The 26,174-nt window shown below is 48.4% G+C and overlaps 1 protein-coding gene and 1 non-coding gene across 2 annotated transcripts in view; one reads left to right on the plus strand and one right to left on the minus strand.

The window, feature by feature from the left end:
* The first annotated feature begins 5,561 nt into the window (after nt 1–5,561).
* On the plus strand, nt 5,562–5,635 carry TRNAI-GAU. Its single transcript has one exon. It is a non-coding gene; the product is annotated as a tRNA-Ile (tRNA).
* Nucleotides 5,636–10,585: 4,950 nt separating this feature from the next.
* The window catches only part of MCM2 (minichromosome maintenance complex component 2), a 22,853-nt gene continuing 7,264 nt past the window's right edge, over nt 10,586–26,174 (minus strand). The window contains exons 5-16 of the mRNA XM_008568492.1: nt 25,387–25,606; nt 24,572–24,779; nt 22,895–23,029; nt 22,451–22,642; nt 16,918–17,011; nt 15,679–15,929; nt 15,406–15,532; nt 14,828–14,940; nt 13,679–13,930; nt 12,761–12,943; nt 12,382–12,537; nt 10,586–11,456 (exon numbers count right to left, since the gene is read on the minus strand). Coding sequence (XP_008566714.1) covers nt 11,346–11,456; nt 12,382–12,537; nt 12,761–12,943; nt 13,679–13,930; nt 14,828–14,940; nt 15,406–15,532; nt 15,679–15,929; nt 16,918–17,011; nt 22,451–22,642; nt 22,895–23,029; nt 24,572–24,779; nt 25,387–25,606 — 2,042 coding nt within the window. The 3' untranslated portion in view covers nt 10,586–11,345. The remainder of the gene's footprint in view (nt 11,457–12,381; nt 12,538–12,760; nt 12,944–13,678; nt 13,931–14,827; nt 14,941–15,405; nt 15,533–15,678; nt 15,930–16,917; nt 17,012–22,450; nt 22,643–22,894; nt 23,030–24,571; nt 24,780–25,386; nt 25,607–26,174) is intronic.

Here is a 26,174-nt window from a genome sequence, read left to right on the forward strand (position 1 = left end):
CCCCGCGCCTGCCCTCGCAGCTCGGCCCGGTGCGCCGGGCGGACTAGAGCGCAGCGGGCACAGGCGCACGCACACACGCGCGTGAACACCTACTTGTGAACACATGAACACGCGCACATACGCACACGCAAAGGCGCGCACGCGCACGCAGACACCAGCAGCGTCCCAGCTGCGCTGGTCCTCGGTGACCGCCCTCACAGCTCAGCGGGGTAAGCCAGGCGGACTGGAGCCCAGCAGGCACAGGCACGTGCACGCACGCACACGCGCATAAACGCTCACGCCAGCACGGTTCCCGCTGCACTGGTCCCTGGTGCCCACCCTCACTGCTTGGCCTGGTGTGCCAAGTAGACTAGAGCTCAGCGGGTATATGCACACACACCCGCACACATGCACACGCACACACCAGCACCACCCCGCTGCGTTGGTCCCCAGCGCCTGCCCTCCCAGGGGACACGGACAGTAGGCAGGCTGGGCTCGGGGGACGCTCCAGGAAGAGGGGAGCCTGTTCCCAATTCAGAAAGGAGCTCGTGCTTGGTGAGGAGCAGAGAAAGCCTGGTCCTTTTGTTATGGAATGGACTTTGACAGAGAAGCAGCCGGCACTCAGAGGGTTGGAGAGTCAGGTATTTACTACTCCGGCAGGCCCAGACAAGCTAATGCTTGAAAATCCGGACCCTGAGCTCAGGTCTCACGGTTTTTATAAGCGGACTCTTCCAGGGTTTTTACATTTTTTTTCCCCTCAGCATTCACTACACTTGCATAGGTAAGCGAGCTCCCTTACAGAAGCCAAGAATGCAAGTAGTGATTAGAGGCCAGACTAGTGTAACAAGCAAACATTGTCTCAAAGACAAAATATTACTTTGAGGACAAAACAGGCTTATGAGAAAATTATTCTGGCATTTTCCCAACACTTTTAGAATTACCACCTGTCTGCACTGCCATATGTTCGTGGAACTTCACTTTATATATAGTATATTAGGAAAACACTTCTTAAATATAACCAATGATTACATTGAATGTGTTTTCTCAAACCATGTCCTCACCCTGTTACACAGGGATGCGCACACTGTGGATGACCTCACAGGACCCTTCCAAGATCACTAGGAGGAGGAGGAGGAGTTGGGGTGGAAAGCAGAGGGTGGAGGTGAGTTCCAGACAGAAGGAAGAACAGGAGCACGATGTAGCACCATGTGATGTACTGTGTGATGAACTAGGGGAATGATGAGTTTCACGATTAGAAGAGAGAGCAGAGGTAAAGTTAGAAAGACAGGAAACAGTCGCTAAATACCTTAATGGGGTTTTGGTTATTCTGTACAAAGCAGTAAGCCCTTGTATTATAAATGAGGAGCCTAAACACAAGAAAAAAGTGACTAGTCTAAGAACATAGTGAAAAGCAGCAACATTAAACTAAAATTTTTAGGTAAAGACGTTCTTATTTAACTCATAGAACTATCTCTTCACCTAGACTGTGGTCAACACTCCACAGCCCATTTTATTTGATGGATACTATGGGTACTAGAAAGGTAAGTGAGGAACTGGTAGTAAAGGATCTCGAATACCATGATGAGAAATTTGGATTTTATTCTGTAAGAAATTCATTTCCAGGGCTGGCCCCTGGCTCACTTGGGGGAGTGTGGTGCCGATGACACCAAGGCCATGGGTTCGGATCCCTATATAGGGATGGCCGGTTAGCTCACTTGGGAGGGCGTGGTGCTGACAATACCAAGTCAAGGGTTAAGATCCCCTTACCCGTCATCTTTTTTTTTTTTGTCTTTTTCCGTGTCCAGCAACGGATCGCAACCCTCAGTGTCGCCCCTGCACCGGACCCGGACCGGCAACGGGATCGCAGCCCTCGGCGCTGCTCCCGCGCCTCGCCCAGCCAGTGAGCGGGAACCGGTCCGTATGTGGGATCCGAACCCTCGGCGGGAGCGCCGCCACGCTTCCCAAGCAGCGCACCATAGCAGTGCGCCACCGGGCCTGCCCCTTACCCGTCATCTTTAAAAAAAAAAAAGAAAAGAAAAGAAATCCATTTCCCATATAGGAATCGTGGCATGATTAGGTCTGTATTTTAGACAGATGATTCTGATGGAGGAAGGACTAGAGGCAGAAGACAGAACAAAACGACCAGTAAACAGTATTAGACCTCATGGCTAGTTTAACATCGGCACAGCCAGGTTAAGCAACCTTCTTTCCTTTTCCCCTTCCCCCTTCCCCTTTCCCTTTTCTGCCTTGGGAACTGAGCAGTGAACTTCCTTTCCTGGGAAGGGATAAACATGACCGTTATCATCAAAGGAACGTCTTGTGGCCTGCAGGAGCAAGCGCTGATATGGTAGTGACACTAATTAGAAGCCTATGTCCTAACCAACCAGGTGTTAGGAGACTACAAGTGCTGTGTCACCCTGCATACCACTGATTTTGAGATGGCCCATTACTCTGCCGGAACCCTCAAAGGCTTATAAACCCCTGCTTTCCTTTGTTTGGGGGAACTGATCTGGCTCCCCTCCACGTTAGTGGAATAAAGCTTTTTGGCTGAAATGGCGCCTGGCTCGGGTCTTTCTCTCTCCCTTTTCTCCGTCTCACTGAACCTAACAGTTAGTTGCCAGAGTCTTGGTGGGGATGAGGTAAGTCTGACCTAGGACTGATGTGGCTGTGCACTCCAGAAAGAACTGACAGGGTTCACAGAGGACCAAAGTGAGCAGTGCTGTATTTCAGTGCTATTCTCTATACAAGTAAAATTAGAGGAGACCTAGTTTATAGCAGTTCACGTGCAAAGTTTGTCCACAAAGCAAAGGGGAAACAGGAGTATGAGGTCATTACTACAAAGAGTAAAGCAATTTCAGACTTAAATGAGTCCAGGGTCCAGAACAAGGGAGCTAACGGTCCTGCTATTCTGAACTATTTGAACTTCATTGATATTATGTTTTCATAGTAACCAATTTTTAGGGGGACCAAGTAACAGAGAAGTCTGGGGAGATGTCATGAAGAACGACTCTTAAAAGCAGAGTGTCTGGCATGGAAAAGAGAAAGCCGGGGAGCATCTAGACCCAGGCTTCGTCTTTCTCCTTCCTCCTCTTATGATGAAGCATCCCTTCTCTATCATAGGCCAGCTTCCTGCACTGGGCCTCATCATCATGTTATTTCTCTCATTTTCAAGGACTTTCATCTTAGGGCATCTCTTTTCTGACAGTGTTAGTTTCCCTGTCTTCTGGATCATTCTCATTAGATACAAACGCGATCCAGAATCTCCCACCTTTTAACAAAACAAAAAACTGGGGAAGGTGACATCATGCTGCTGGCACACTGAGTACCTGTGCCTGCCTTCCCTTCTGCTCTTGATTCCTAGAAATGATAATGGATATGTAGACAAACACATCCAAAACAGCACTGGGAAATACGGCGGGATCAACTGGTGGAACTAAAATGACAAGGAAATCATTTGAAAGATAAAAAGTAAATGAGATTTAATTGACGGAGGAAACCACAGCCCCAGAAGCATGCATTTCTAAATACTTCTGACTTGAAGAATAAATCACAATTGAAATTTTAGTCTATTTAGAAATTAATGACAATGTGAGAACATTGCATATCAAAATCCATGTGACACAGCCAACAGTCCACAGAGATTTTATAGCTACAAATATATATATTTTTAAAAAGGTTAAAAGTAAACAAACTGAGCATTCAATTTAAGCTTTAAAAACACACAAAAAAACTAATCAATAAATTGCTATTGTTGTTAAAGTAAAAGCAAAAACCTAGTAGAACTGATTGCTAAAAGCCTGATACATAAGAAGAGACATAAGGCAGTCAAACCTTTAGCATCGAGAAAAAAAAAAAAAAAAAAAAAAAACATAATTAAATGTAAAGAAATGAAACAGAAAGGTACAACTAAGAAGGTTTAAAAGTTATAAGCAAAACATAATTTATCAATAGTTTAAAACCTAACTAAAACAAATGCTTTTAAGGAAAATAAAAACTTAATAAAAGTGATTCAAGTAGCAGAAAAGCTAAACAGACCAATAACAATGGGAAAAAAACAAAAAGAGAGTAAAAATCTACCCTTAAGAAGACATAAAGCCCATTTGGAATGAGTGTATTCTATCAAATCTTCAACATATAAACTCTTCCAGAACAGAGTTTGAAAGTTTCCCAATATACTATATGAGGCTAGTATAGCCCTGATATGAAAACAACTAAAAATAATACCAAAACCAAAAACAAACACAAAAATCCCTAAGCCAATATTACTGAACATGGATGCAACTTTCATAAAGAAAATATGAGTAAGCTGACCACATTAATATTAATATATCATGATTAAGTAGGACTTATCCTAGGAACACAAGATCGGTTGAGTATTAGAAAAAGCCACTAATTTTGTTCCCTGCATTAAGAGAATCAAGAAGAAAAGCCATCTTTCTCAGGAGATGGCAGAAAAAAAAAAGTATGTAATAAAACTTAGCATCTACTCCTGTTAAAAGGAACATACAAAAATCTTAGAAGCAAACAAGAAATGGAAGGAAATTTCCTTAATTCAATAAAGGATGTTTCCAGAAACCTACAGCAATCATACCTCATGATGAAATATTAGAACTACTCCCATTTAAGTGAGGAACAGAAAATGATAATCATTACCACCACAAATACCGAATATTCTGTAAGGGACAATATAATAGGGCCCGATAAGAGAAATGGGATAAAACTATTGGGGAAAATTTGGTAAAACTCATTATTTGCAGGTTTTCCTAGAACACTCAAGACAATCAATGAGCAAACTGAAAACAAATGAGTTCAGCAAGATAGCGGGACACAAGATAACATACAGAAATCAGTAACTTTTCTATGTAGTATTAATAACTGATTAGAAAATATAGTAAGAGAAAAGATCTCATTCACAACAACTACTAAAAGCCAGAAATAATCCAACTAGATGTGTAAGATCTAAATGAAGAAAACTCTAAAGCTTCACAAAATACCAAAAAGGGAAAATGTATCTTGTCTGAGAATAGAGAGATTCAATATTGTTAAGATGTCAGTTCTTCCCAGATCAATCAACATACTCAATGCTATGCCAACAAAAATCCTAACCATGTTTTATGGGATTTAACAAGCTTATTTAAAATTTTATCTAGAAGAGAAAATGTTTAAGAGCCAAGGAAATTTTGATCAAAACATGGTATATAGAAATTAAAATAGCATGGTATTGGATCTGGAATAGATGTATAAATCCATGAAACAAAAAAGAGATGGGAACAAGACCCCTGTACACATAGAAATTTATGGTAAAGGAAGCTTTTCAAAGGAGTAGAGAATGGATACTTACTCAATAAATGGTGTGTCAATTACATGTGAAATTATAAAATGAGGTCCATACCTCACATCATACATACCAGTTAGACTGAGAGCTAAATGTAATAACAATGAAAAACCTATTTCAAGTAATGGAAAGAAATATAGGAAATATATTAACCAAACGCAAAAGGCATAAAGGAAATGATTAAAGATATGCAACTGTATAAAAATGAACACCAATCATTTAAAGAATCAATACCAATTCTTGTGCTGGCCAGTTAGCTCAGTTGGTTAGAGCATGGTGCTGATAATACCAAGGTCCAGGGTTCAATCCCTATACTGGCCAGCTGCCAACATCTTTTATGAATATAGACACAACAGTGCTCAATGAGACACTAGCAAATAGAATACAGAAACATATAAAAGAATTTTACACCATGACCAAGTGAGATTTACTCAGGAATGCAAGGTTAATTTAACATCTGAAGATAATTAACATAATATACCCTATCAATAGACAAAGGCCAAAACCCACATAATAATCTCAATAGGTGCAGAAAAGGCATTTGACACCATTCAATACACCTTCATGACAAAAACACTCAGGAAACTAGGAGTAGAAGGAAACCTTCCTCAATGTGATAGAGCACCTACAAAAAAAAAAAAAAAAAAAAAAAAAAAAAAAACCAGCTAACACCATACTTAATGGTGAAAGACTGAATGCTTTCCCCATAAATCAGGGATGAGGATACCCACTTTCACCACTTCTATTTAATATTGTATTGGAGGTTTTGGTCAGGACAATTAGGCAAGAGAATGAAATATAATGTGTCCAAATTAGAAAGGAAGAAGTAAACTATCTCTATTTGCAGATGATGTGATTTTGTGTATAGAAAATCCTAAGGAATTCATCTACTAAAAAACGATTAGAACTAATCCCGAGTTCAGCAAGGTTGCAGAGGATATGAGATGAATATACAGAAATCAAATGTGTTTCTATATACTTATGTGGCAGGCAGAATAATGGCCCCCCAAAGATGTCCCAATCCTTATCCACAGAACCTCATATGTCAAAAGGAACACTGTAGCTGTGATTAAATTAAGGTTTTGAGATGGGAAATCATCCTGGATTATCCAGGTGGGCCCAATGTAATCACAAGTGTCCTTACAACTGAGAGAGGGACGCAGGAGTCAGAGAAGGACACGTGACAATGGAAGCAGGGCCTGCAGTGATGCAATTGCTGGCTCTGAAGATGGAGGAAGGGGCCGGCCACCAGCCAAGGAGAACTGGCAGCCTCTAGAAGCTGGAAAGGCAAGGAGATGGATTTTCCTCTACAGCCTCCAGAAGGAACGCAGCTCTGCCGACACCTTGATTTTAGGTCAGTGAGATCCATTTCAGAGTTCTGGCCTCCAGAATTGTAAGGTAATAAATTTGTGTTATTTTAAACCACTGAGTTTGTAGTAGTTTGTTACAGCAGCAATAGGAAACTAATACAACGTGCAGTGAAATTAAGAAAACAATTCCATTTACAACAGCATCAAGAATACTTATGAATAAATCTAATAAAAGCACCACAAAACTTATTCTGAAAACTACAAACATTGTTGAAAGACATTAAAGAAGACCTAAATAAATGGAAAGACATCCTATCTTCATGGATCAAAAGACTTACAATTATTAAAATAGAAATCCCCAAACTGATCTAAAGATTCAATGCAATCCCCATCAAAATCCCCCCTGGCTTCTTTACAGAAATTGACAAGCTGATCCTAAAATTCATATGGAAATTCAAGAGATCCAGAATAGTCAAAACAACCTTGAAAAAGAAAAACAAAGTTGGTACTGGTGCAAGAATAGACATATCCTTGGACTAGAACTGAGGGTCCATAAATAAACCCTCACAATCAACAGCTGACTGATTTCAACACGTGTACCAAGACAATTCAATGGAGAAATAGTCTCCTCAACAACTGGTTCTGGGATACCTGGATATCCACCTGCAAAAGAATGACTTTGTGGCTGGTCCGAAGGCGGTGAGTGATCTCAACTGGTTGTTCAATCAGTTACAGATCAAACTCCTTGACCTACTCTTCCCCCTTCTCACTACTGCACTTGGGTATAAAAATAAACAAACAAACAAATAAATAAAATGTATATTTTAAAAAATGAAGTTGCACCCCACCTCACACCATATACAAAAATTAGCTCCAAATGGATCAGACTTAAAACTATTAGAAGAAAATACAGGAGTATATCTTCATGACCTTTGATTAGACAGTGGTTTCTGAGATGATACCAAAAGCACAAAAAAAGAAAAAACAGGTAAATTGGGTATCAAGACAATGAAAAACTCTAACGCTTAAAAGAACACCATCTCTTGATGGTGAAGACAACCCACAGAATGGGCGAAAATATTTGCAAATTGTATATCTGATAAAGGACTTTTATCTAGAATATATAAGGAACTCTTGCAAGTCAAAAATAAAAAGAACCCAATTTTTTAGAGTGGGCAAAGATCTGAATAGATATTTCTCCAAAGAAGATATACAAATGGCCACTAAGCACATGAAAAGATGCTCAACCTCATTAGCCATCAGAGAAATGCAAATCAAAACCACAATAAAAAACTACTTCACCCCCCTGAGATGGATAGAATAAAAAAAAGAGAGATAACCACATGTGTATACAGGATGTGGAGAAATCAGGACCCTTAATGCACTGCTGGTGGGAACGTAAAATGTTGTGGGTGCTTTGGAAAACAGTCTGGCAGTCCCTCAAAAGATTAAACATAGTTACCACATGACTTGGAAAGTCTACTCCTGATATATACCCAAGAGAATAGAAAACAAGTCTCACTCAAAAACATTACAGGAATGAATATTCATAGCAGCATTATTCATAATAGTCAAAAGGTGGAAATAACCCAAATGCTCATCAGCTGACAACTGATAAATAAAATGTAGTGTATTCATACAATAGGATGTTACTCAGCAATTTAAAAAAAATGAGGTACTAACACACGCTACAACATGGATGGACCTCGAAAACATCATGCTAGGTAAAAGAAACCAGTCACAAAAGACCACATACAATATGAGTCCACGTGTATGAAATGTCCAGAGCAGGCAAATCTCCAGAGACAGAAAGTAGATGGGTGGCTGCCGAGTGCTGGTGTGGAAGGGAGGCAGGAAAAGGAGAAACTACTAATGGGTATGGGGCTTTTGGGGGGAGTGATAAAAAGGTTTTAAAATTGATTATGCTGATGTTTGCACAATTTTTTGAGCATGCTAAAACCATTGAATTGTACATTTTAAGTTGTATGGTGTGTAAATCATATCTCAATAAACCTGTTATTAATAAACACAAGAACACACAAAGCACGTTACATTATCTTTAGCACACACACACACACACACACACACACGAACAGTATGCAGCATCCTTTAATATTTTACACATATGGTATCACATCCTTTGGTATCTTGTTTTTCACTCATAATCCATTAACAAATTGTATTCCATGAGTAAAAAATTAAGTGTCCAGTCCTAAAATAAACTCCAACGGAAAAGCCCTCCCTGGTCCCAGGCACTTCGCCAGCTGTCCCATAAGATGCTGCCTCAGAGCCACGCCTCTCACGCACTTCCCCACATACACCTTCTACTTCCCAGCCTCCTGTTTATTCCACTCACACCCCACGGAGTTTCCACCCTCGCCACTGACCTGAAACTGCTTGTCCAGATCACACAGCCTCACATCACCAATACTATATTTCGAAGATGCACATTTAAAAATAATTTTTTTCCAACATCTCTAAATTGCTAGGTCTTACAGTTGATGGCACCAATCATTACAAATGTGTGCATTTTCTTCTTAGTAACACATGACATAATGGTGGTTCTTATCATAGATGGCATTTTATATCCAATGAAACACACAACAGTGGACAGGCTTGTCTATTCACCTGACAATCCAGCTACACTGGCTGACTGACCTCACCCTTCCTGAAATCCTTCCTTCTCCTGGCTTCCAGACTCCCTTCTCCCTGGCTTTTCTCTCATTTTGCCCATTCATTTCCTTTACTGGCTCAAGTGATGGCTCACATCGCAGCTCACAATTCCCTCAGCCTTCACTTCTCTGCCCTCTGCCAGGTGATTACACGCAGACCTGTGGTGACAGCCGCCATGTCACTATGCCTCGTGCCCAAACCTCTACCCTGTAGTCCAGACTCAAATCTGCCTGCAAACCTCAATTTCTACTTGGATGTCTGAAAGGCATTTCTAGCCAACACATCCAAAACACGTCGCCTGGTTTCCCCCACTAAACCTCAACCTGTTTCTCAAGCTAGAAACCTGGTCACTATCCACGCTTCCTCTTTTCCCTCCACTCCATGTCTTATTCGTCACTAAATCTTGCCTGATCTATCTGCAAAATACATCTACGTCCCTTTTCCCCCACTGTGCTACCACCACCCTAATCTCTACCCTTCCACTCCTCTCCCATCAAAATTTTCTGTACCTCTAGAGACAGAAAGTAGATTAGCCTAGGGCAAGTATCACTGTGGCCAGCTCCATCTCACCTTTAGAAAGGTCCCTTTATCAGCGATCCCCACCCCACCACTGCTCCCTTCACAGCTCCTCCTCTTCACGGTAGACTCTACGGGGATTTTCCTTTTGCCAATTGTGTAAGTCTAGTCCCTGCCCCAATACCGTATGATTCTAGGCTCTGTAAGGGCAGAAACCATGTCTGATTTGCTCACCTGTTATAGGGTGAGGCTTACTAGGCTCTTAAGTAGTACTTGTGGAAGAAACTGAGGAAGTCAGACACACTAGTTTTCATCAAGCATCTGCAGACTAACACACGAAGGATTCATCTTGGGAAACTTGTACAAGATGCAGAGACACCAGCTAAATCAAAGGTGAAGACCGATGTCTGAGAATCACACGTGTTCCGCAATCCCTCCAGGAGCTCATCAGCATCTCCAGGTAGAGGTCAGATGGACGGTACTGCTCCATTAAGAGGCGGGGGACCACCCCCAGTCCCTCCGCATGCACATGTGTATTCCAGGATTTTCATGAGTTCCACTTAGAGGTCACAGAGGCAGCAGCTGCACACCGAGTTCTCCAGGGAGAGCCACATCACTTCTGCTTTCTCCACACGCACAAACAGAACTGGTATTCTAAACCCACCTACCTCCTACAGAAACCCAAAGGCAGAAGATGAAAGGGGCTTCCAAGGAAGTCCAGGAAACCTGGGTTATGATATTAAAACAGAAATGAGGGCAACAGATACCAGTATTTAGATCTTATTCAACTTTATTCTTTTTTAATTCCCACATGCACCTGTCTTCCTCCACCTCCAACTTGACTTTATTAAAAATTAAAACTACAAAAACAAAAATTGAATGTATAAACAGTAAGAGAATGGGGAAATGGTTAAGCAGAAGAAAACAGATTAATATAGCAGTGGTGACCGATAGTCATGCAGCAGATAATTCCCGCAACCCACATCCACCTCCTCCGACTGCAGAAGCCCCTCACAGGGAGCAAACATGCTGTGCTGGCAGGGCTGCGCTCTCTTCCGCCATGGAGGCTCACAGAAAAAGACTACAAACAGCTTGCTCTTTGGCCAAAGGTGGCAGAAGCAGGCTGAACACGCAACTCACACCAAGAGGGCCACAGTTCTAACATCCACAAGGCTGTTCAGTCACCTGAAACACACCCTGGATGTCCCAAACACAGGAACTCCAACCCAAGGTACCAGGTGGAGACAAACCACTTGCAGGGCATGGGCTGCTAAGCAGCTGAAAAACACACACTGGCAAAGGGTGCCCACCCAGAAGGCAAGAGGACAAAGGGGAGCCAAAGAAGTAAACAGCATCGTTCCAAGTCACAGCCTGTGCCCAGCAGACTGGAGGGAAGCCAGATGTCCAGCTGCAACCCCAGCCCACTCTGAGCCCATCAGTGGTGTGGCTGTGTCCGTAACGCAGTGGACTGAGCGTGTGGTCCAACATCCCCAGGCCAGCACCACAGGGTGCACTGTGCATGGCCCAGGGCCTCAGAACTGCTGGAGGATCATTTTCCGTTTCAAATCATGGCTGAACTTGTTCATCCTGAAGAGCTCACTATCATAGAAAGCAGAGAGGTTGTGGATGTTGATCTGACGGGCCTAAGAGGAGGAAACGTACAATGAGCTGTGAGTGATGTGGGGACGGGCTACAGCGTTTCCAGAGCTTCCCAGTTCCAGTGTGCTTTCCAACAACACCGTCTCGATCCGTGGGAGGAGAGAAGACAGGCAGAGAGGCTGTCTGAATAAGGGGCTGGAGCTAGAAGACAGGACTTCTGATCTTAGCTCCACCAGCTGCCGTGTGAACTTAGATGAAACATTTGGGGGCTGAGCCCGTGGCTCACTTGGGAGAATGTGGCGCTGGGAGCGCAGCGGTGCTCCCACCACAGGTTCGGATCCTATATAGGGATGGCCGGTGCGCTCACTGGCTGAGCATGGTGTGGGCAACACCACGCCAAGGGTTGTGATCCCCTTACCGGTCACAAAAAGAAAAAAAAAAAAAAAGATGAAACATTTGGTTGCCCTGTGCCTGTCTCCACCTTGTACAACAGGATGGCAATTAGAGGACCTACCTCCTTCGCCTACCAAGATTACGAGCACATGGAACTATACTCAGCACACTGTACACACTCAACAAAGGGCTGNCGAGCCCATGGCGCGCTCACCACAGGGTCGGATCCTATATAGGGATGGCCGGTGTGCTCACTGGCTGAGTGTGGTGTGGGCAACACCACGCCAAGGGTTGTGATCCCCTTACCGGTCACAAAAAAAAAAAAAAAAAGAAACATTTGGTTGCCCTGTGCCTGTCTCCACCTTGTACAACAGGATGGCAATTAGAGGACCTACCTCCTTCGCCTACCAAGATTACGAGCACATGGAACTATACTCAGCACACTGTACACACTCAACAAAGGGCTGTCATCAAGGCCCCTCCCCTTAATGGCCCACTGTGATCACCCTCCAAAGACGACTCTGACAGCTCTCAGGACGGCAAACCCCAACCCTCACCTCCCATCTGCACCCATACCTTGTCCACCAAGTCTTTCTCAGGAACTTCAATTGTGTCCTGCTGGGCCCCAAAGCGGTTGCGTTGATATGTCACCTGCTCTGCTACTAACTGCTTCAATATGAAGAGCAACAGCTCATTGTTATCTCGCCGGAATGAAAGATAGCGGGCAAAAGTCTGCAGGAGAAAAGCCAGCGTCAAACGCTACCCCATCCCCTCCGCCACGCTCTCGTTGCCACGGGCTCAGAACAGTGGGCAGGGAGTCACCCCTGCTCCCAGCAGCACATCAGAGCTGGAGGTCCAAGTCAGAGTCTCGAGGTGCCCACCTGTAGCCTCCTGTGCTGAGCTGGCCCTTCAGGCCAGGCGCATAGGGGCCCCATGCCACTCTGCTCGTACCTACCTTCCGCATGCTGCGCATGACACTGAACTTCTGTGTGTCGATGAAGCTCTCCAGCATCACACGGATGGCCATGTTGACATCGTCTTCTATCACATAGTCCCGCAGGTGGATGCGTGCATGGGCCTCTGCCATACGGATCATGGACTCGATGTGCCGCACTGTGATGGGGATGCTGCCTGTGGCCTGGGGAGAAGCACAGCATCAGGTCTTCCTCAGGCAGGACAGAGGCAAGGAAAATAAGGTGGACTCCTAGCAGCCAGAACCAAGAGGACTCATCTAACAGCCACGGCAGAGGTGCTCGGCGGAGACACCAGGTGAAGTCATGCTGCCCACGCCTTCTGGAGATGTGGATGCTGAATGCACGCAGCTTGTCCCTGCTGTGCCCGCACAGCTCTGCTTCTACCTGCTGACCTGAATGAGTCTCAGAGCCTGTTATATTCGTGGCCAACTGTACTAGTTATTCTCACACACTAAATACTGCATAATCCAGTGCAATGTAAGTGGAGAAAAAAGTTGTTTCTGTGAAAACTAAGTTGAATGCTCTGAAAAGACTTGGTAAAATTAAAAGTAAAAAGCAGAAACAAAAGGAAGGTGCTATCTTGACTGGGTGTGGACGAGACAGAGCAATGAACAAGAATGTGCATCCCAATCGCTTGTGTGCTGCCTTTAAACGAGCAGACTGAACCTAGTGCAGACCTCATGCTCCTGCGGGTGGGGTTCTCAACAATCACGAGGGCTTGGCCCTGCACCGAGACAGACAGCAAGTGCATGCCTGAGTCTCATCTAGAACAAAACGGTCAAGGTGTACAAGCATCACTGTTTTAACACCTTCCTGCACTGACACCGTGGACTGACTGGCACTTGCCCCCACCAGCCTGTGTGTCCCTCCCTGTGGCCCCCAGGCCGCCCGTCTCTCACCATGGACTCTTTCCTCAGGTCACTATACATCTTGGCCACCTTGTCCTGGTCCATCTGGTTGATCTTGGGGTGGACCTTCTCCTTGGTGTAGATGATGTTCTTCTTCAGCACCTCCTGGGGCAGAGGCTCCACGCCGTGTGTAGTGGGCATGGCAGGCTCCGGGGCACTGCCATTGGCCAGGCCCTCCTCGTCCTTGTTGCTGGGGTGGTGTCTGACGTGGCTGCCAACCACGAAGCGGGCCAGCATCTCATCCTAAGGCAAGACGTGAGGGGCGGTTGTGAGGGCAGGCACGTGGCGGGGCTGGGAGGAGGTCAGCCAGCTGGAAGGCACGAAATGCCGTCCACGGGAGCTGTGACAACGGCGTTCTCTTAATGGCATCCTCGTCCCATCCACCATGTGCCAGGCAGCTCTACATGCCCAGGGCATCTGCACCGGTAAAAGTGACAAAGCCCTCACGGAGCTCACCTCCTAATGAGGGACAGGAGACAAAATACAGTTGTAAAAATTAGTAAAAGTATCATGTGCTAAGAAGAAAAACAGGACGATGGGATCAAGAGACCAGGGAGACTCCAGGTGTCAGACAGCATCCAGGAGGAGGACAGATGTGTTGAAAGCCCAGGCCTGGCCTTTCTGAAGGAAAGAGAGCAGGCAGGTGTGGTAGGGAGGAGGAAGGAAGGTAGCTGCAGAGATGGTCAGAACAGCTGGAACAGACCACACAGGGCCCGGCAGGCGCAGGGGACCGCAGATTCTATTCCAATGACGGTGGCAAGTGGCCAGCAGGTAAGGGGGAGGAGCCTGATCTGATTCATGTTTTCTAAGTGGAGGATGGTCTACATGGGCCTGAGGGTGGAGCGAGGAGACCATTCAGATGGTGGTGGCACGTCAGGGCAGAGGAGCAGCAGTAGGAAGTGGGAGACCCAGGGCGGGGCCAACGGGACCTGGTGGTAGGCTGTGCACTGTGCTGAGTGGGCAGCCAGGGAGGGGCTGGAGAAGGAAAGAGAGACCAGGATGCTTTTTAGATGGGAAGAGACCGAGGGGGCATGACTGGAAAGCAGGCTGCAGCCCGTGTGGGGCCCTTTTCCTGGTGCTGGCACTTTGCATGGCTCCAAGCCTCACTTGAGGTCCCCAACCTGGCAAGTGGGACTGTACCTGGACTGGGTCCACTGTGTCTCTGACCACACACAGGATGTCAAAACGTGAGATGATGGGCTCTGTGAGGTCCACGTTGTCTGCGAAGGTCAGCGAGGGGTCATAGCGCCCTCCTGAAACACAGGCACCTCCCCATCAGGGCGTGTGCCCACCTCCTACCCAACCCCAGGGCTGCCTCAGTGGCAGAAGGGGATGAGGGGTGGAAGCAGAAGACACAGGACGAATACCCACTGTCAGACATTCTGGGCAAAAGAGAGCTAAGAGCTTCCCCTAAACAATACCTGAAAGAGCCTAATGGAGAAGAAAGTGTCCCTGTCTCTCAGAGAGAAGAAAAAACCGAGAGGAGCGACAGGGCCTGCACTCTGATCCCTTGCTGGCAAAACCACCACTGCCACCACCCAGCCTGATGACACTGTGTTCTTGCCCTGCCTTCTGAGGTGCCCAGGGTAGTCCTGAGAATGTGGCTCACCCGTGAAAACCATGGTGTCCCAAGCTTTCCTCCCACCACTCCCACTCTGGCAAGACTTGTGGAAGAGGGAACACTTCCTGCTGTCCAGTGACATCCCGGCTCTGCATACCTATGGGGTTGGCAGCAGCCATGACGGTACAGCGCGCCTGCAGGGAGGTGACGATGCCGGCCTTTGAGATGGAGATGCTCTGCTGCTCCATGGCCTCGTGGATGCTGGTCCTGTCCTGGTCGTTCATCTGCCAAGAGTCGAGTGCCTGTCCCTCAGCACGATCCTGGCCCTGCCTGTGTCTCAGATGAGGTCCCCATGCTCTCAGGAACACTCTCCCCACTGAGGCTGGAGCCCACACCCAGCATCCCACCCACCATGTGACCCAGGACCCACCTTGTCAAATTCATCAATGAGACACACTCCTCGGTCAGCCAGAACCAGGGCTCCAGCTTCTAAGGTCCACTCTCTGCTGACAGGATGTCGCTGGACGTAGGCTGTGAGGCCCACAGCTGACGCTCCCTGTCCGGTGGTGAAGATGGCTCGGCTAGACACTTTCTCGATGTATTTGAGGAACTGAGACTTGGCTGTGCCGGGGTCTCCACACAGGAGCACGTTGATGTCGCCCCGCACCTTGTGCTTACCACCTGGAGGAGACGGGATGGAGGTGGAGGGGCGGGAGGACACAGCTGGCTCCCCAGCAACTCCTCAACCTGCTCGTGAGCAACAGCAAAGGCACGACCTCTCTAGACAGGGATGTGGCGCCCAATGACCAGCCATCCCGCTCTGAGCACCTAACCCAGAGAAGCGCGTGCGCAGGTGCCCAGGAGGCACAGCAGATGGCGTCCTCTGTGAATGCAAAAAACTGGGAATAACGTAAACGTTCTCCACATACAGGGAGACCTAAATAACTGCCATATGGACCATGATACAGTCATTTAAAAGAATGAACTTGCTCTGCATGCCCTGATACGAACAGTCGCCAAATATGTGCCACTGAGAAGAGACCAGCTGGGGGTCTATGCACAGGCATGCCGCTACACACACGTATGGAAAACACTGTTTGCAACATAAACGTGTGCATGGATGACATGAAATCCTGTGTATGGCGTGGAAGTCTACGTAAATGTCCAGACAGAGGTCTGGGAGCATGCACACCCATCTGGTCAGAGGGAGACCCACGGGAGGGGATCAGGATGACGTGAGGGGTCAATGGTGAAGGCAGCCTTATCTGTGATTTCTAACATTTTATCAAAGTGTAATATAAATAACACACCCCTGTCTTGTTTTTATAGTTAAAACTTAATTTTTTAGAAGACAAAACATTGAAAAAATTAAAAATAACAGAGAAGCAAAGACAGATTTGATAAAATCACAAAGGCAGGCAATGGTGAACCTAAGGACAGACACTAGCTGCCCGACAGCCTGATGCCCGAGATGCCCCAACCGTGGGCTGTCCTCCACCCACAATGAATGGGTCATGCCCAGTCCGGCCCCTTCAGCACATTCTTTCTCCCCAGCACCCAGACTTTAAAAACAGAGTCCGGCCTTGTTTGTCACCCAGAATGCTGGCTCCCTGGAGAAAGCCACTAAAGCCCCTGCGGAGGAAAGCTGGGTGGTGCTGCACCTGCTCACCTGGGTTTTTAGGCTCCCCTCCAAACAGAGCCAGGGCCAGGCCTCGCTTGATGTCCTCGTGCCCATAGATGGAAGGAGCAATGCTGGCAAAGATCTGAGGAAAGGGAGAGAGACCAGTGGGAACGGGAACCCCCTACACTGTGGGTCACCCATGTGCTCTGGCCTCTGGACTGGGATGTCCCCAGCTCAAGGCACCCACTCCACACTGCCATACTTCCATCAGGTCCTGGTAGCAAGCCTGGACCTATCTTCTCATTAGTTGGCTATTCCTAAACTGGGATGTCCCCAGCTCAAGGCACCCACTCCACACTGCCATACTTCCATCAGGTCCTGGTGGCAAGCCTGGACCTATCTTCTCATTAGTTGGCTATTCCTAGGAACCACAGAACTTTACAGCTTAAAAGACTTGGTCTGACCCCTTAATTCTGTCATATTTCAGAAAGGACTTTCCCAAAATTGCAGACTAGGAGCAGAAATGAACCGGGACCAGCCTGCAGGACAGTGCACTGTGTGGCAGGAGCATGGGCTTGGACACAGGAGACCTGTCACACGCTGCCTTACCCCAGCCTCAGTGTCCTCTTAGGGAAGGAGATGGTAACAGCAACCCAACACGAGGGTGAGCTCTAAGTGAGACAGTTCACACAGTGCTTGGTTCATGCTGAGCTACGATCAATGACTAATGTGGTGCATCTGGGAGATCTCTTCACCAAGAGGTCCCGCTTCAACTGATGAGCCACTGGGACTCCATTTCATAGTGTGTGTGTATGTTTGTGTGTGTGAGAGAGAGAGACAGAGAGAATGCAAAACCTGCATGAGTTTGAAAGATAGAAACACAGACATCAAAGAGAGCTCCTGCTGTAGGAGACGGCTTCCAGCTCCACCTGCAGCATCACTGCTCCTTGACCGTTCTCAACCTTTATGCGCCCCCTACCCTAGTGGGCTCTGCAGGAGCTGATCCGCATACCATATTTCCCTCCTTACAGGACAGGCCAACAGGCTTGGAGAGCACCAGGCTCCCAGGGAGGTGGGCATCAAAGCAGGAAAATCAGCACTGGAAGCAGAGAGGGAGACCCACCCCGACTGGGCTGGATCTGGTGCGTCCTGCCTGTGCCAAGAAATTCACGCACATTTACAGATGTCTCTAAATACTGTTTCCCACTGAAAGTACATATCCCTTCCCATAGGGCTTTTTGGAGAAATGGCTTATTTCAGATCTGTGGCAGGAAATGTACAAGAGAAGACTAAAGTATCTTCTAAAAGAAAGCAAAAAAAGCACTAGAAGATAAGCAGGGTCACACCAACAGGACTGAGGAGCCACCATGAACAAGTTCACGCCGGCACGAAACGGCACACTGAGTAGGTGTGGGGACAACCACAGCGCTGGAGCCACTGTGACACGGAGGTCCACTGCCTGTAATGACACTCACTAGCCACCTTGGGAGGGTGCTGGAGAACGATTCATTACTTCAACAACTGGGAAGTAAAGGGGAACAATCACGTATTCGTCCTGCTTTTCCTGTGGGGGCTCTACCCGGGGGAACAGAGAGTTAATGAAGAGAAGTTCCTCTTTATGGAAGTGTCCCAACCAATAAATAAAGGATTTAGAAATTAAACACCCTCTTTTCTTCAACACCTAATGAGTTACTGGATTTAGCCAATGATCGCCCATGGCTGCTAGCATCACAGAGGCCACCTCTGAAGTGGTCTTGCCGGGTCCTCCCACCCAAAAGAAGGAAACATACCAAAGTGATTCTAAGCTTCTGTGTCTAGCTGCCAATTCAGAGAAAACATAGGTGGCAGAGGCACATATTCAACGAGAACATATCAGCAGCATTTAGACTGTGGAAAACTCAACAGGACAAATGACAGTTTCTTCCATAAAAATAAAATTTAAAAAAAAGCAAGAAGAAAAAGAAGAGTGGAGAGGAGACCTGAAGATCACGAGATGCAAGAGGGAGGTCAGCTAACGGCAGTGAGTGGATCCTCTTGGATCACTCGTGCTACACCTCCTGCCGGGTGAGCCAGGACCAGCAGTCCTTGATTTCTCTTGACCCAGCCCACCTCTGGGTACTGATTTTGTAGCCAGCGACCTTGCAGGATGAGGTAACGTCTTCCTCCAGGACCAAGAACAGCAGGCCAGCTCCCTGCTTGCTATGTGGGGAAGATTACCCAAGCTCAGTCCCTCTCCGGCGAAGCAACCGCTGCATCAGGTGGGCCTCCATGGGAATAGAGGGCAAGGAGATCACACGAGCCAACACCCTTGCTGCCCACACTCCCCACTGCCGCTGCCCCAGGTACTCCAGGAGAGAGTAACAGGCTGACTTAAAACCCTGGTTCCCTCCTTTCTACAAAGGAGGAAACCAAGCTCTTTTCAAACCTTGTTCTCCCAGATGACACAGGTAGCACTTGACGCCCGATTCATCTGAACCTGAAGCTCATGCTCCTAACAGCTCTAGGTAAATGGTCTCCCATTGCTCCTCAGTCTCCCCAACCAGAAAACAGGGAGACAGCGCCCACCTGCATGTGCACTGTGAGCATGAGATAATGTAAGTAAAACGGCTAAAGCGTCAGGCTCACAAGCTGTTTTTATCCTGGGCACTGGTTCTTTGTTTTCTACATGCACTGCCTCAGGCTCCTCTGTCCAGGTCAGTACCAACAGTTTAATTCTTGTGACAACCTGTAATAACAGCAGCTACCTCCTGAGCACTCAGCAACAGCAAGCGGTTTACATGTCCTAACTAAACCTCTACAGCTCCACAAGGAGACATGCGCCTTTTCTCAGTCTCAGATGAGGCGGCTCATTTGATCGTCTAAAGATTAGGCCAAAATTCAAACCTATGAAGTCTGGCTTCAGACTGCACTCTTCTGCTATTCTTCAAGCTCTACGCGTCAGGCATTTAAAGTCTTGACCCTCTTGGTGCCCAGGGCCCACAGAAGGCAGCAGGGTTGTCACTGAGGTCATCAGGCTGGACAGAACATGAGTGGGGTTGGGCACGTGTAGGGCAGCTACCCCTGGGTGCCAGGCGGGCTGCTAGAGAGGAACACAGACCCAGCACCAACACGTACTTCACTTTCAAAAACCCAGGCATTCAGATTTTTTAAGTGAAATCTCCTGATCTCTTAAGGATAACTAATTAAAAAATAAAAACTGAGATAAAAGGAAAGTCAGCTGGAGGTGCCAGGAAGACTTCCTGCTGGAGCTGCTGCCTGAAGAAAACTGTAGAAAGCACAGTGGAGCCTTCTACATGTGGGCAACAGGGTGTTCCAGAAGCTGGCCACAGGAGGCCTGTGGGGACTGCCTGGGCACATGCCCAGTCACACCCCAGGCATGCTGTGTCTTCTGCACTCCCACTGGCAGCTTCTCTAGTCTCCTTGAAGAGCAGAGTGGGAGGCCACTGGCAAGAGTCACGGCAGAGGAGATGAGGTGCTGGGAGAGTGTTCTGGAAGCATTCTGCTCCCTGGCATGTCAGGCACATGAGCAGACGAGGTGATGAATGCACTGGACACCGGGGCTGGCTGCTTAGGGACTGCAAGACACGCAGGGCCGAGCGTGCCCCACCCTGAAGAATCAGCTCACAAGCTCGGGTGAGATTTTGAAAAGGAGCCCATTGTATAAGACTCTGCTCTTCTGGGTGCCGAGGGCAGTGGAGTGGGAAGCAGGAGCCACTGGACAGTCCTTTCCCTGCTATTGGCTTCCTAGCTCGTAAAGGAAGAAAAGTCTTGTTTCTGTGTTTTCTTTCTTCTTATCAGGAACCCCCATAAAACGTGAGCTCCCTGAGGGCAAAGATCACCTCTGACTTACCTACCACTGCATCCCCAGAACTCAGCCCTAGAGGACGTCAAGGAATCAATGTGTGTTGGCTGAACTAAGCTCCTGTCCTCCTGAGGCCAGAGGACACCCACCTCTCCTATTAGGACCCTAAATCTTGGCAGACTAGGGAAGACGGCCCAGCTCAACCCTCCAACACAGAGCTGAGGACAAACCAGTACAGGCACCAGTCTTTGCCAGGGATGCGCCTCCAGAGTGTTCCTGAGCAATGACAGTAATGAACAAATAAAACAAACGCTCCCACGTCTAAGCTCATGCAGCTACCATACATTCATTCTCTCTCTCATCCCCTGACAAAAAGAATCAGGGATGAGTGGGGGGTGCAGAGAGGGAGATGACAGGAACAAACATGCTCAAAATTAATGTTCTGGGGCAAGAAAGGCAAGGACCCAGAGAAATCCTGAGCGACAAGCCAACCTCTGCCGGGCCTGCGAGTGCCAGACGCCCCACCCCCAGTGGGTTCACTGTGTGAACGTGCGGTAGCTTCTCATGGTGGACCCAGGCCACACGGTACACCTGAGAAAAGGGCTTCAAGACACCAGACCACTCTGCCTACCTGCAGAGGATGCCTCAAGGAGTACAAAGGGAACAGGACAGACTGTGCACACATACAATATTAAGCAGCAGGTAGATGTGAGTAAAGGTGAAGGTTGAGGGGACTAAGAAGGGACAATCACAGCTGCGCTAAACAGGAACCAAGGAGGGAGGGGCACCGCGGCTTCCAGGGAAGGTGGCTGGCTGCGTCCGCATCCTCCTCCCCCTCGCCCTGTCCTCAAGTACTCCCAGCTGCCAGCACCTTCTCCCCCATGCTCTGGGGACAGAGGTGAAGAGTCAACCCTGGCTCCCATCCCTGGGAATTCACATGCCTCGAAAGGAAATGACCCAGTTCCTTGAACAAGCCAAGTAATCTGAACTGTATGTGGCCCTCAGGGCACTCAACTGCTCAGCATTAGAAACCCAATGGGAGGCCAAGTAGAGGAAGAGAAAGGAGGGGAGATCAGTGAGCCGAGGACAAACAGCAACCTGGAAGCAGGATCAGCCTGAGCAGGAGAAATGCAGACGCCTTTTATAAACAGAAAATTAATGTTCTATTTAAGCAATCTACATTCCTACAACATAAATCCCCATCCCCAAACTTCAGTAAAAATATCTACATTTAAAAAGAAACAAAAACAAAAAGAACACCATATTGGGGTAGCCCTCCTTCCTGGAGAAACTGCTGCTGGTTGGAGCTGGCTACCTGGGCACACTGTGGGACAAGAGTCACCCACTGCTCTGCCTCCACTCCATCAGACCAGCGCTGGACACGATCAGCTGAGGCAGAAGGAACTCTTACCTCACCCTTCTCAAACCCTGTGCTACCCAGGTGACTCTCCTCCTTGGCTCAGAGATAAGGACACAGGCTCACAGAGGTCAACCAAGTTATCCCATGACCCAGCTGGCTCATGGCAGAGCTGGAGGCAGGGCTGCCCATCTTTACTCTATGCACGTCTATACTCTTTCTCTAGACCACAACTCCCCCCCCCCCTCCCCCCCAGTTCAAGGCAACTTTACTGAGCTCCAGGCTAGGGATTAAAACAATGGAAAGGTGCAATTTCAAGACCAGGGGTCCTGACTGAGGGCCAGCTGGTGCCTGCAACACCCCCAGCAACCCTGTCACCTGCTCACAGGACCCGGCAGTTCCCAACCCGGCATTCCACCTGCCTTCTCCCCAATCTGCTGGTCCTTGGAGAGGCTAGTGATCATCTTCACATCCTCGTCGGTCAGCTCCCCCACAGCCACCTTGTTGTCCTTCTTGGCCACGTGGTTGGCCAGGATGACAGTGGCAAAGACAGGGAAGCCGTTGGCAGTGTTGAGGGAGCCGTCATAGTTGTTGTGGTAGATGCCGGTCAGCTCCTGGGGAGAGGGAGGGGGAAAGGCCAAGGGGTCAGCGGGCCCAGTGAGGGCACAGCGGGAGCTGGAGCCACCTCCACACTGTCTTCATACAATTTCTCCTGATGCAAGTCCTTCCACCACAAACACCCAGACAAGTAACTCGGCAAGACCCTCCACTCCAACTAGCCAAACAGCTACGAGGAGACACGCTTTGCCCGGGGGATTCAACGCTCTCTGTGACTTGGCTCCCTCCCGGCTTCCCCGGCCACATACTATCTCATCCCCTGGCTTGCAGCTGTCCACCAGATCAGCAAGGAGAATGGCGTCCTTGGAGTGAGGCAGCCGGCCGGCCGCCACCTTGCCCGGACTCTCCTGAATTCGGATGCGCTGGTAGTTCTGATAGATGGTCTGTGTGCGACAAACAGAAGGTCATAGGGGCCCATCCCCATGTGGCAAAGGCTTTATGCTCCTCAAAGCACTGACTTATTATGTAACCTGACCTTGACGATGGCCCCACGAGGATGGAGAACAGGCAGTATTACTACTTCCATCTCCTGACTAGGAAATGCAGAATCAAAGAGGGCAGGGAACGAGCCCACTGTGACCCAGCACAGCCGCGGACGGTCCTTGCTCCTGCTGCCACCCCTCTGGAATGCCTTCCTGCTGCTGGACCTGTTGTGATTATGGATGCTGGAGCCAGGCTGCCTGGGTTCAAGTCCTGGCTCCATGTCCTGAGCTGTGTGATAGTGGGCAAGTGATTCTCTTTCTGTGTGCCTTCTCTGCAGAATGGGGATGCTAACACTGTAACTGCAATCCCACAAGGATTAAATCAAGCCACACATACATACAAAGCACCTAAAACAATACCCAATGAGTGGCAAGTCACACTGAGTGTGGGCTCTTGCTGTCAAGTATGTGCCAGTGCTGTGCCACGGAACTAATGTCCCTTATCTCATTTATTGTCTAGGAAAGAGACAACACGACATAGCAGATAAGAGTACATGCCCGGGATCAGGACACGAGTTCTAATCCTTTGGGCCACTTCCTGGCTGGATGACCTTGGCAGATATTTCTCTAACACCCATCTCTTCATCAGCAAAATAGTGTCAGTGATAATACCTGCCTTGCAAGGTATCAGAGACTAAATAACATATGACCTACCACCCGGCACCTGGCAAATACTCCACATATTTTAGTTGTAAGTATTAGTCCTCTACTAGTTACTGTCTCAGGGTCCCTAGAAGCAGAGCCAGAAACTGCTCTTCTGCAAGCAGCTTGTGGAGGGACTGAAAGGTGGAGCTGCACAGGAAGCAGACAGCATGAGGGAAGACTCCGGGCAAAGTTGTGGTCAGCTGAGGTCTCGTACGGGGCCCTTCCTGGCAATGCAGCTCCAGCCGGGACAACCCTCAGTACTGCAGCAGATGCCCACGCAGCAAGGCAGCAAAGGGGACCATGGTGCCTACCATGGGGGCTATGGTGACCCCACCTCGCAGATGAGGAAGCTCAAGTGCAAAGGCACACACAAGGAGCTCAGAAGCTTCAGCAAAGGCTCCGGAACAGCAGCATCTAAGGTGGCTCTGACTGGAGGCCCCACACGAAAGGCCCACAGGAGCCAGGTAGGCACCAGACACAAGCTGAGAGGAGACAGGGCTGCGGAGACTAGAAAGCACACGCCCCGGAGGAGAGGCCAGCAGGAAGCAGGCTGTTGTTTTCCAGATCTTCCCAAGTTTCAAGAGAAGCCATGGACTTAGATATTTTAAACAAAATAGCCCAGTTTTTAGTTTAGCTTGAATTCTTAAACACACTGTGTGGGCCAAACAAACCCTCCAGCCAGATGGATGTGGTCCATCTGGAGGTGGCCAACACTCAGCTCTGTTCCATGCTCTGAGGCTGCCCCCAGGGCTGTGGGTCTGTCAGGACGTGAGCAGCAAGCACCACATTTATTCTTACCTCCTCCATGTTGACTTCAAAGGGGCCGGCTGACTGGCACTCAGGGCAGGAGCCCGGCTTCACCTCCTGATTCTGGGACTGGCAGAAGGGCCCCAGGACAAAGCTGCACTTGTTGCAGTTGTACTTGACCAGGCTGAGCTGGGGCAGGACGCCTGTGCAGCTGGTCACCACCCCGCTGGTGCGGATCAGCTGGTTCAGGTGCAGCTGCCTGCACAGACAGAGGGCACGTCAGAGGCCTGGGAAGCTTAAACTATGCCTGCACACAAGGGCAGTCCGACACGCCACCCTGGAGAACTGCTCCACTCCCCCGCAATTCCCGTGCAACCAGTCACCTGGGATGAGGCTCTCTGATAAAAGTTTGGATGTACCGTCCCCCCAAAACTCATGCGGAAATCTGATCCCCAATGTGGCAGTATTGGAAACCAATTGAGTCATGGGGGCAGATCCCTCATGAATGGATTAATGCTCTCCCTGGAGAGTGAGGGTCCTGAGTGAGATCTCACTCTGAGTTCCCGCAAGAGCTGGTTGTTTAAAAGACCCTGGCACCTCCCCTCTCTGTCTCTTGCTTCCTCTCACCATGTGATCAGCTTGTACCCACTGGCTGCCTGCCGCTTTCTGCCATGAGCAGAAGCAGCCTGCAGCTGGTGCCAGATACAGCTGTCCCAGAATCGTAAGCCAAATTAATCTCTGTTCTTTATAAATTATCCAGCCTTGGGTATTTCTGTTATAGCAACACAACAAACCAATAAACTCTCCCTGGCTGCTGCCCCTCTCTAGAATGGTGACTGAACACCAGAGCCACACCCTCAGCTCACCTCAGCGAGCGCAGCTCCTCCACCAGTGGCAGGTGGGAGATGCGGACGTGGATGTGGCTGGCAATGCGGTCATACTTGGGGTACATGGCCAGGACCACCTCTAGGGCAGCCTCATCAAAGATCTGCAGCAGCTCCGCGGGTGCCTCAGGCAAGAAGTAGGCCAGGACGTGCTCCCTGGCTGCCAGGTCCTCGTAGTTTACCACCAGGCTCTCGCGGTTCTCTAGAGGCAGGCAGGAGTGCAAAAGATTAAGCATGGCCTGAGCTGGACCACAGAGATGGTTTCCATCTCACAGAGCTGCCTTTGTGAGGAGGTCCACTTGCCTAACCCGGACTTCGAGCCAGAAAGCCTGGCTTTTCAGTTCTCAGTCTACCACACTCGTCTACATGATGATAAGTGACCTGTGCTGAGCCTCAACTTCCCACTCTGTAAAATGGGCACATCACACAGTGCACAAGGGGGATTAAACTAAATATGAATTGAGCACCTGCAGGGCTACAAACAGAATGGATACATGGCCAGGAAGGAAACCCATGAAGAAATCACATCAAAGACAAGACAAAAGGAGTGGAAGGGACTGCAGGAACCAAGATCCGCACTCCTTCTTTTTTTTTTTTTCTTTTTGTCTTTTTTTTACTGACCGGTAACGGGATCGCAACCCTCGGTGTCACGCCCGTACCAGGGACCGGCAACGGGATCGCAACCCTCGGTGTTGCGCCTGCACCGTGCTCAGCCAGTGAGCGGGAACCGGTCTCCACATGGGATCCGAACCCTCGGCGGGAGCGCCACT

This window comes from Galeopterus variegatus, unplaced genomic scaffold (genome assembly GCF_000696425.1).
Source record: "Galeopterus variegatus unplaced genomic scaffold, G_variegatus-3.0.2 Scaffold415, whole genome shotgun sequence".
Classification (NCBI taxonomy): Eukaryota; Metazoa; Chordata; class Mammalia; order Dermoptera; family Cynocephalidae; genus Galeopterus; species Galeopterus variegatus.